The sequence below is a fragment of the Drosophila teissieri genome, chromosome 3L, assembly GCF_016746235.2.
Source record: "Drosophila teissieri strain GT53w chromosome 3L, Prin_Dtei_1.1, whole genome shotgun sequence".
Taxonomy (NCBI): Eukaryota; Metazoa; Arthropoda; class Insecta; order Diptera; family Drosophilidae; genus Drosophila; species Drosophila teissieri.
In genome coordinates, this window is record NC_053031.1 from 22,591,508 (window position 1) to 22,603,450 (window position 11,943).

The 11,943-nt window shown below is 45.2% G+C and overlaps 1 protein-coding gene across 2 annotated transcripts in view; it reads left to right on the forward strand.

Annotated features, from left to right (window-relative positions):
- Positions 1-11,229, forward strand: part of LOC122617347 (MOXD1 homolog 2) — a 106,208-nt gene extending 94,979 nt beyond the window's left edge. For both annotated transcript variants that reach the window (XM_043793180.1, XM_043793181.1), the window contains 2 exons: positions 7,226-7,394; positions 10,542-11,229. In XM_043793180.1, the coding sequence (XP_043649115.1) occupies positions 7,226-7,394; positions 10,542-10,853 (481 nt within the window). In that variant the 3' untranslated portion in view covers positions 10,854-11,229. The remainder of the gene's footprint in view (positions 1-7,225; positions 7,395-10,541) is intronic.
- The last annotated feature ends 714 nt before the right edge of the window (positions 11,230-11,943 follow it).

The following is an 11,943-nucleotide window of genomic DNA, read 5'->3' on the forward strand; positions in this document are numbered from 1 at the left end:
CTCGCAGAGCGCCAGGATAGGAAGTGCCAGTGGGGACTGGAAGTCGAAGCTCCTCGTAGCCGCACTCGGGTATACTCAATTCTGAAGTATTTGCCTAACAAACAATCGGAAAATGAACTGAGCACTGCACTGCAACCGGCTCCGCTCTAATTGAGAATTGTGAATGTGGAAAAATAAATTTCGAGACAGCAGCAGCCCACGACCTCGCTGCAGAGAAAGACCTCGCTTTTATTTAGAAAATATTGATTTCTATTACCGTCAAGTGGTAAATAAACAGCGAACAGAAGTCCTGACATCCAACCAGCCATCACTCAGTCGTCATTCAGGGTCCATTCAGGGTTCTTTAACCCCCATCGTTCACCACCCACCACTTGACTCTTGGATGGTTGCGGCAGTGCAGCCCCATCGGTCTGGGATAAATCAGCCCGAGACCATAAATATTGTATTAAAGCGTGCGCTGAAAATTAGTCGAAATTAAGCGAGGGTCTGGGCAAGGAGCTGGCACGCCCTATTAATCACTTCCTATTGGCACAGGGCCGAATCGAATCAAGCCGAATCAAAGATAATTTTCTAAGCTCTGCCGTGATGGAGAAACACCGCAAATCAAAGTAAACGGCATAAATGGATTACGGTTGGTCCGGGCAAAAAGGTCAGGAGCGGAAAACATGGCCACGTAAATGAGTTAGTCGGTTGGCTGAGATTACATTTGAATAAAAATCGATCGTTGCGGCTTCATTGGTTTCAGACAAGATGGAAGCTAAGGAGTGCTAATCACTATCTTTGATAACGGGTTAGCAGTGAATTCATTCAATATACCACCTAGGCTCAGATCCTATCACATTCCGTCGCATTTCATGGCACTAAGCCGGACAATCGAACCCACCATCCACCGGCTTTGTTTGCTTACAACTTTTTGTTGTAAGCGATTGCGGAGCAGAGGCCCATGGCGCATCCACTGGCTTTTTGTCCGGACAATGCCCACTTCATGGACTCATGGACCCGAACATCGTATTCCCCCGTCCGCCCGACGACATTTGAACTGAACTGCGTGTACCCGAAATCGACATGAATTGATAAAGTCATTTGCAATTGTCTGTCGTTATGGGACTGCTACGGACGGCCGGAGCCGGGAGCCAGGAGACGGGACTCGGAAGCCGGCAGTCGGGAGGAATACGGGTTCAGGCCATCTCCGCCTGTGTTATTGTTGGCCTTGTTGTTTCACGCGCTTGTTGTTGTTTGTTTAATACAATGCTCCCCGCTCCCTGCTCCCCGCATTGTACCCATTGTTGTTCTTATTATTGCTGTTGGGCAGTTATTATGGCCACTGCAATTTTGTAGCGCTTCATGTCCGGCTACGGGCAGCAGCTCCTCCTCCGGCCCTGAATTCGAATCTGATCTGGGACTTGTGGTCCGGGGTCCGGGGTCCGGGGTCCGGGGTCCGGGGTCCGGGGTCCACAGTCCAGGGCCCGGGTCTAGAGCTCCTGCAGCCGAAAGTGCGAATGCGATATGCGGATTAAAATTCATAATGAAAGCCCGAACGACAACAAGCGAGTGAAATCGGTGGGCCTGGGAACGGGGGACAAGGAGTAATGGAAGTGCAACAGTCCCAACTTTAAATGGGTGGTCGTCAGCTGGGAAGGTAGTGAGGACTGGCGAGGACTGCGGCTCCTATTTGTTCTATGTCTAGATATGCCCGCAGGTAGCGCATGTTGTACGCTTCAGGTTTAATTAAACAATGATAGGAGGCGAGCACAGGCGAAACAATAACATCACTTTGCCATAGGAATGGGTACTGCGTATATGTGGTTCGTTTATGGAGCTGCCCTTGTGCACTATCAACTTGTTAATCCTTTTAAATTCCCGTATGCGGTAATTAAACAGGAAGTGGGGAGGAAGAACATAAAATTCCTCAAACAATATGCCATTAAATTTGAAATGGAAATTCAAGAGATAATTGGACAGTTTAACAATTCGATTTGTTTAAACTACACTAAACTAGACATTGGAAAAATCCTTGCTCCAAATTGATGCTTTTTATCTCCTCGTTCACACAACACTGGTCATATACAACCTGTGCCTCGTTTCCACTCGGCATGCCACTCGGCATGCCACGCTGAATGATAAGCTAATGATGCACACAGGTCATAGCCAGCAGCATCGGGCGGCCAAATTGAGGCTCAATTGGTCTGCAACTAATGTAATTATAAGCCACTTGCAAATGCCAACCGGTATCCTCGCAATCAGAACCTCCTCCAACGCCACCAATCCCCATCCCCATCCCCATTTCCCATTCCCCAAATGGACTCTAAGCCGAAATGTTTATTGTGGTTGAAATTCAATTTAATTTGATACACATCGATTTTCGGCAAGTGTAGCAAAGGGGCTTCCAAAACTGTTTGCACTTCAACTGTGGCCGAATTGACCAACACACACATACTCGTACACTCTCTCTCGGATCTAGATGCGACACAATATGACCGGAGTGGTGATGATGGAGCTGCCCAGAGCGGGATGTGGGTGTACGTGGAAGGGTGGCGGAGTTATCAGAAGGCTGTACCACGTTGTCCTCGTTGTCGTCGTCATCATGCAAAACTCATTGAAGTCGTTAGCGTGCGTCAGGGCCCAAGGCCACAAAGCACACAATGCATCCGAGGAGGGGCCGGCGGAGGGTGGGTGGTGAGTGGGGTTGTGGTGTTTTGTTGTTGTGGGGTGTCTGAGAGGAAGCGCAGTAGCTGGCAGCAGGACATCAACTGGCTGGGAAATGCATCTGGAATAGCGAGAATCCAATCGGTTGGTAGGTAGTTGGTGACGAAGTTCCAGAATGGAAGAAGTTATGAATAGAATTTTCCTTTTTTTGAAATTACAGCTTCAAGCGAGTTGCGCTCTAGCAGCATATTACAAAAGATATACCCATTTTTCTTATATAAAGTAGCACTTGGATTTGAAGGAAATAGAATTCATTTCATACACATACACTGATGAAAAGCAGCATAGCTTACCGGTTTCTTACCGTGCATCTTCGAAATCGCGGAGCTCCATTGATCATGCGCCCAATGGGCTGCTTTCTGCCCCGTCTGCTCTTCTCCTCTCCTCTTTACCACATACTCGCACACGGTTCATTCCCTGCCAGGAGTCCTTTGGCCAGAGCCTGATTCCTGAATCGCTACGATTGCCCCGTTATTGGCTTAATTTTCGTTTTACGTTTTGGGGTTTTGTTGCCTGATTTTCCGAGCTGCCCGATGACCATTTCGGGTGCGCTCTTTCGAAACGAGTGGAACGCGTCGGAAAAAGCGAAAAAGGGAAAAGCAGAAAAAATAATGTGATAGTGGTTTTTACAATTTACGCACTTGCCATGGCCACCGAAATTAATTTTAATTGTACGCGCGTTTGTGTCTGCCTTACCACTGGCCTGGATCTGGTGCCGGCATTAAAATCAAAGTAATTATTCAAGTTGTGTGCATTTCCATTTCCATTTCCATTTTCATTTCCACTTCGCTCTCGCTTCGGCTCCCGTTCGCGGTTATTTTGCCTGCCCACCGTGCCAGCCTTTGTTTATTGGCGTTTTCTGTTTGTTGAGCAACGCAAATTGGCTTCATTTTATAGTGCCTGACTCGCCGTTGGGTCGCAGCTTTCGTTAATTGTTTGGGGCTGAGTGATATAGATATCCTCTTTGTGCACGGTATTCCATTCCAAAAGGGAGCCTCATTAAGGCTCATGATATACTTTATTTCTTTATGACTTTTCCTTCTTGGCCATGCCTCCCTCTTTGCATATCGGATGACCGGCACCACACACGGAGTTTTTCGGACTTCCGGCCGCGTTCGCCTTTGTTATCAATACTCCTTACGCGGTTTATTGCAATTATCCAGCGGGATGTTCGGTTGCTCCCTTGCTTTCCTTACCTTGTTAAGGATGAATCTTTGGAACGTGAGAAAAGTTACTGACTTGATTAATATCCCGGGGAAAGAGCTCTTGTTTATACTTAGAAAAGAGGTTGTTTCTTTTTTACGCGTTTCTTAGGGCTCAAATTGATCATTAAGATGTTAAGTTAAAAAATGCAATGTCTTGGTCCCAACAAATATAATATTTGACATTTGAATAGTATAATGAAGCTACTTCAATATACATAAACTTTTATATCTAATTAATTAGCTTACATTTAAAATTGCCTTGATAGATGCATTCCTTCCCTTTTGTGACATTCTAATAGATAGATGGGTCGATTTTCCACCACCCCCTCGAGGCCCACTTTAGTTTTCATTTGTCATCAAGAACGGTCATTTGGTCGTTATGCCAATTGCAATTGCATTCGACTTCAAAATTGAATTCTGCCCCATGCGAACAGGAGCTCATAAATGCACACCAGCACACACTTGCTACCATGCCACGCCCTTCCGCCTCCTGTGTGTTGTGTGGAATGCGCCGTCGTCATAACGCTACATAAATAAACCCATTGCAAAGCGCATTGCAGTTGCAGTTGCAGAACCCAACTCCGGAGTTGAATTGGATGTGTGTGTACAAGAAGTGCAGCAATGCAACGGGACTTGGAGTGGCTCGAGCTGGAGTCCATGGCCGTGGCCTAGAGCTGGTTCCGCTCGAAATGCGTTTCGAGGCTGGCATTGTGATGTGCCATTGGATTTTATAATCAACAATGCCAGACCAGTGACTCCCCAAACCCAAGCCCGAACCCACTCGGATCCCCGCATCCCCGGATTCCCGGATCCTTTGTCCTACCGAATGTTGCTGCCGGCTAGTTGGCTGGAATCCTGTTGCTGCTGCTGGGCCATCATTTTAATTATACTGAGTGCCAATGAAGTCAATGGCGATAAGGCTAAAACGCCGTCGATTGATGCCGCACAACGGGGCGTTCGAGTGGCGAGTGGTGGGGTGGGCAACATCCTCTCTAGGATGTTATCCCGTTTTTACATTACCGACATCTGTGTGCGTTGCCACTGCATTTATATTTATTATATCTATGTGGGAGGTCACGGTGGCTTCGGTTACGGTCATGCAGGCCGGATATATTAGCAGGCACCTCTAACATCCCTCACCACCCCGCCACATCCATCCAATGAACCGCAAAGCACCAAATGTAAAAGGGAGATGCACTACAGATACACTGCTAGAAGTTTTCTAGGGCGTTGAAACGCATCTTCTACCCATTTATACATAAAATGGGAGGAGGGGTGTGAAATAAAGAAGTTAGGCTGGCTCATGGTGATTAAAGATAAACATTCAAATCATATTCTAAGCTGTATTGCTTTGCAAGTGTATGTATTTATCTGAATTCTTCAGACCTTGCGTTAAAATGCATATCATAAAGTTTAAACTTTAATATAGTGATTGCATTGTACCTTGCAAATTATCCTTGCAGTATCAAATCAGAAATGCGTATACATTTCTGTAAGTGTTCTACAATGCCGCAAAACAGATGGACGGAGTCGGGCCGTGCCATATATTATTTTATATTATTATTATGGCAGGACGCAGGACATGGATACGGACCGCACGGACATGGACATGCGGGAGGACTCGCACAAGTGGCCAGCGCCATTAGACGGTGCTGGCGAGAGGGGTGGTTTTGCAATCAATCCATGGACATTAATATTTTTCGTGTTTCCAACCGCAAATTGTTGCGGCTGTTGCAGCGGCACTTCCACTTCCACCTTCTCCATCCCCCAACCTCTCCACCACACAGAATTGCTCGCCACTCACTGCCACTCCTGCCATTCCTGCCGCTCCTGCCACCACAGGCACCTTTCTCCACTCGGAGAGCGCTTTCGCAGACACAACCCTCGATGCGGATTGAGTGGAATCATAAATTAATTAAAAGAGATTTGTTTGCGGCTTCCAAAGGATTCTGGCAGCCGCCAAAAACAACTCGCAGAATAGCACAAAGAAAATGTGCGTTTCTCGCTCCTTCCTCTCCCCATCTCAGTCACTCTCTATGTGTGTGGGCTCTATGATATTAAAGCAACATTTTTCGTAATGCCCGGCAAAGAACAAAATTAATTAGCCTAATTGTAAGGGCGGACGGACACGTCGAGGGGCAGACGGCTCTGAGCCAACGAAACGAAACGAAAAGAAACGAAGCGAAATGAATGAATGGACGGAATGAATGAGATGAATATAAAGAAGGAATTTATATTGCACAACATCCGAGTCAGGGGTGTAGGAGAATAAAAAGGGGTGCAGTGGGTATAGATTATATTATAAAAGAGAATTACACATTAATCCACATCTGGAGCAGAGCGAATTTTAGAGATAGAGGGTCAAGGAAAAATATATAAAAATATAGGAATCGTACAAGTATAAATTCTTTCAACATTGTAAAGTTAAGAAGTTATCTCCTTATCGAGTAGGAGCTCATGTGGATATATATCTTTAAGTTTTCCAAGGTTTTAGACTGATCCATTTATCAATGTGTTTAATTCCGTTTTTGAACTTTCCAAGGGTCTCGCATTTGCCAATCTAGCAATCTGACAGCAACTAATGACAATAAATCGGTGCAAGTGGTGCTCTGAAAAAGCCTTTGGCCATGAAGTCCTTGAAAAGTGATAAATGGACATTTCTAAGTAAAAACAGAAATCAAATTAAAATGCCAAATTATACATATTTGTTAAAGGAGAAAGCCCCGAACAGCGGGATTGGCACAATTGAATAATCAGCAAACAAACAGAGCCGCAGAAATGACTTCCACGAGCCAATCCATTAGTCATCTCCCTCGACTCTTCCGGTCGGGGTTTTCCGTTTTGCAACCCCGAACTACGCCACTGATTGGCTGGCGCTGAGGTTTTACACTTTTGGCCCATTTGTTAGGTTTTTCTTACTGTTCTGTTCGTGTGCGGTTTTTATTTCGCTTTGGCAGACCGAAATTGTAACAACGTATTTGACGCGTCACAAATGAAAATCTAAAAGATTAATTAGCTCAAGTTTTTGCTGGCGCGCGCCTTCTCTGACGAAAATTCTAGCGTAAATCTGCCGGGTGTTACCGAGGGGATAAGGATTGCCCCACCCGCGCCCCATCACATCGCACCCTCTTGATTCTGGGGTAAAAGTTGAAAATTTGCTGGCAAAGCGCCTTTTCGTGGTGCCGCACTCACTTTGCTTTGCGAGTGTAATAAATTTGAAGTCCTAATCAAAGTTGACAATAATAATAAAGTTAATAATGTTATTTAGCTTCCTCGTCCTCTAACGCTCTGTATCTTTATGTCTTATCTTGCAGCGACTCGAACCCCGTGCTTATATCATCGCCGCCCGAATTGGCCGGAATGACACTGGAGGCACGTCTGATATCCTACGACTGGGAGAATCAATTTGGCGAATTCCAGGAGGCCACACGCAAGGGCAGCTTCAAGCCCATTTGCTGGGGGGCCAAGAATCATGTGGTGCCGGTAAGTTAAAGCCAGACTTTTCGATTTATGCCCGATGATATCGGCGATGGTCTAAAGATGGAGTGCTCTACTTTTCCAACGACTGCCAGGATGGGGATTCTTCCCGTCCGCTTTGTCACAGTTGAAATCGCATTAACCCTTTTTATCTATCTGGGCATCTCAATCTCGTCCTTCTTACTCCGCCATTCGCCCTAATCGCAAGAGCATTTCGCTCGTCCTGCTGCTTTACATCCATCAGCTTAATCAGCTAAATTGCTAGACAATATCTGGGATAATTTTTCTTGCTGCCATTTGATGGCTCCACCCACACCCACAGCAGCAGGACCCAGACAAGTGCTCATTTATTCATTGGGCGGGATGGGCGGTGTGTGCGGCGCGGTTCAGCAGGAGAGTTAAAGCAGAAAAGACATTAGGGCCAACCCACGACCCCCTACCCCCTACCCCGCTCCCACATCCCACATCCCCTCGTCCGCCGTTTGAGGCAAAATGCGGGTAATGTCTACCGGAAACCGCACGTTATAAAGTGCAATCAATTGCATTGCGGCCATGGGCAGCGTTCGTTCGAGTTTGTTAGGCGCCACTTTACGGCAGTCTAGAGTGCGGAGAATGGAGTACGGAGTATGGAGCATGGAGTGGATAGTGCATAGTGGATGTGGATGTGGATGGTGGGCTTCCCTTTTCGTAGACCAAGTCACATATATCAGGCCAACACACGTACGGCTTCGACAACGATCATTCTAATGGGTCACACAGTGAGGCGAGCCGGAACAGGACCAAGCCGACAGACGACTTCCAACCAGCTGGCCCTAATTCACGTCCAAAATGGTTTAGACCAACTGACTGAATACTCCCATATGAGCATGATTCTCTAACATTCTCTTTCTCCGCTTTGCTGGCTCGGCCTTTAATACTTTTCACTGTGGAAATTGCTGGAAATTGCTTAAGTTGGGAATTGTTGCCATTTTTATTCCACCGACGGCCAGGCGTCCACTTTGTGTTCTCGCCTGTGGCTACTACTCCAACTAAGGCTCTGGAGCAAAATTATCAACGCTTGAATTGTCATCGATTTTCCGTGCTATTGCGTTAAATATTGTTGGCCGTTTCACCTCGGTTCAGTTAGGGCTCCTCCATTTTTTGCCGTTGTCCTTTAGTCAATAATTCATTGAAGAACTCAGCCGGAGGCATCTCCCTGACCTCCCACTTGACGGACAGGCCCATCGAATTTGTGAAAGCCCCTAAGCGCCCAAATTAGCAGAGAAGCAAGCAAAAAAACCTATAGTGTGTGCTTGGGCAAGAGGTGAACGGCAGTTAAATGTAGCGGAAAATATACAGCGGCAAAAAGGTGACAAAGGAGCTGAAGAAGTCTGTGATTAGTTTTCACAACGCGCCCAGATCCCCAGGGTTCGGTGAATCGGAAGGCCTAGTTCCCGCTCCCAAAAAGATCTCAAGCTGATAAGGCAGTGAGCAAGAGGATTCAGCTGGATAAATAACGAAAGCGTAACCAACTGGGAAATGCCCTAAAAACTGAATGATTGATATCAAGTTATGACCGGAGTTGTTTGCCCTGCACACAGCGTAATCAAGTCTTTTGCACCTACTCCTTAATACAAAGTCCCCTTATTAGATCGACTTAATTAGCATAATATTAAATATGGTAGCGCACTTTTTTGGGCGGCTTTGGCTTTCAAAGCCGGTAAGCGGAGCCCACAAAAAAGTCCAAAGCCAAAGCAGGCCAACCTAATTAGCATGTCAACCTCTGCACACAGGCACCGGAAAAGCTATAGCCTAGCTTTGGGGCAGCCAGAAATTGAGATCAGAGCGAGCTATTAAAGCCTCAAATTTATGCATAACACAAAATTGCACATTTTATGCTGTTCAACCTGAATGGCCATGGAAACAAACAAACAAACCAACACACATTCCTTTTCAATTAAAATTAAAATGTTTGTTGGTGGTGGCAAAAAGACGAACGCTTCTCAAACCCACACCTCCACACCTGCAGATAGATTTGGATTTGGATTCGGATGTGGATGTGGATGTGGAAGTGTCTGTCAAGCATTTGGCTGCTCCCATGGAATCCCAATCCCATTCTGCTTTTTTTTGGTTCTCGTTTGAACGTCCCCAAAACGATTCACAAAATGCCTTTTCAAAAATTCAACTACCAACAACGAGCTCTGCCGTCGTGGTCGTCGTAGCCGTCCCACGATTTGCATAATATTATTAGTAAACACTCGTTATGAAGTCAGCCACGCCCACCGACCACCGATGTCCGCCCCTTACACAAGTGCAGACATTCGCTAGATTTAGATTTTCGACTGGGCATAAAATATTTGACCGCAGCGCAAGTCCCAGGATCTCCCCGCAACAACCTATTTATAAACACAAATTTATTCAGCGTAATTAAAACACAAAATTTCGCAGTGAATTCACTGGGGACTCCAGGAGTAAACACCGCGTGGGCGTGGGAATCGGAAAGAGTGGCGTGGAACCTGCTCCAAAGCTTTAGTGTTATGCAATTGTCCCGGGGTTCTACATAAACTTGTGTGCTGCTTACCCTATATCCTTTGATCTGCTTCTCCGTTTCGAATTGTTTTCGAAGGAACAGTATACGTGAGCTTTCTAATAAGCTTTCTAATGAAATCGAGCCACGAAACTTTGTTAAAACATTTTGTTTTTGTAATGATTAACGAGTATTATTGAATAGGTATATTTTAATTTAACGGTTTTATTACAATTGCAAAAAAAAAAAAAATTGGTTTTGTTTTATGTGAAGCCATAAAAGAAACTATTTTGAAATATAAATACCAGGAATTCAAATAGTATTTCTAAAGCGTGTATATCATGTAGTATAAATTCAGTGATGGCAAAATCTTAATTTTGCCCTAAATAATTCATGTTTGTCCAAAAGAGTATCCCTATGTCAGCTGTCCTTTGAGTGGGTCCTTTCACTTTTTATTTTGCACTGTCAACGGCATAAATAAGCTTTTCAATTTCGTCGCTCGCTTCTTCGTCTCGAAAGGACAACAGTCTAAAAAGCGTTGGAAAAGAAGAGAAATGTAATTAATGTCGTAATTTATTATACTCGTATACAGATCAAGAGCCGCAGCCGCTAATGTTTGCCATTTCCTTCTCTTTATCGCCCCACAGGGCTCCGAGTTCCTCGAGGGCTACAGCATAAATGTGACCAAGACGTACAAAAAGCACCGGCGGTGCAAACCAAAGCGGCCCTTGGCCCCGCCCACCGAGCGCACCGCCCCGCCGCCCGCATCCGACCTCAGCGAGCTACCGGTGCTCCACGAGCTAGACAACAACAACATCATCGAGGGAGCGGCGCGGAGCAGTCGCAGCTCGGCGACCGACGTCCACGGCCTGAGCCGCGGGAGCGGTCGCCACTTCATCAGCTGCCTGCTCTGGCTGGGCGCCTCGTCCTGGTGGCTCCTGCTGATGCTTAGGACGTGAGGGGATTGAAAGGGATTCGGCGGCAGACGAAGCAGCAGCACCACAAGCACCACCGTCTCAATACACTTAACTAACCATACAGCTAAAGTACAGATGAAAATCAGTGAAAAGCGAAAATAGGGTACTGAAATAGCAAACGCAACTCAACTATAGCTCTCTCTCTAACTACAAATGGCATTTCTTAATCCTACTACAGATACAGATACAGATACATATACAGATACAGATACAGATACAGATTCAGATACAGATACAAATAGAAGCAGAATGAAAATGCGGAAAGAGGAAACCATGAAATATTCATAATAAGCTAGCGTATAACAGCTTTTCCAGGCCCGAAGCCCCGTACACCTGCTAGTCCCTAACGCCCATTCATTTAAGCTCCTCCCTCCACAGTTTTGTTGATTTTGTTTTAGAGTTTTAGTAAATTATTGATGATTTTTTTAAGTAGTCTAAGCTGAAAAAAAACAAATGTCAAAAACATAAACTAAAACAAGAAAATGAAAATGAAAAAATAAGCAAAATAATGTCGAGAAAAACCGAAAAGCAATAATTAGTTGTTGTTGTCGTTATAAAATATACAAAATGCGAAATTGTAAAAGATAAAGATATTATAGATATACACCGTGGCTACATGCATATATAGCAGTCATTCCTTCAACCATAACGGATATAAACCATACACCTATATTTAGATATCTATGTATACATTTAGGGTCTGACTTATGTAAAGCTTGAGCGTCTTGTGGGTTTTGTTGGGCATTGCAAGAAACAATCGTAGAAGGGAAAGGCATCAAGTGGCAAGAAGAGGAGCGTACATCAGGCCCTTCATCCCTCCCCCGGTTAAGTTTAGTCCGAGGTACTAGGTGGAACTAAGTTCGAGCGTAATCATAAATACATCACGCAAACAAACACACAAAAAAATACAGAAGCATGCATTAACTTTATACGTCCATTTAAGAGAAGCAAATCGAGAGAGACAGAAAGGATTTAGTTAAACGTAACTTTAGAAAAGACTTGGATGAATTTACTCTGTTTTGCAAAAGACTAAGAAGGGAAAATAATTAACGGAAAGCGGGGGCTAACTCAC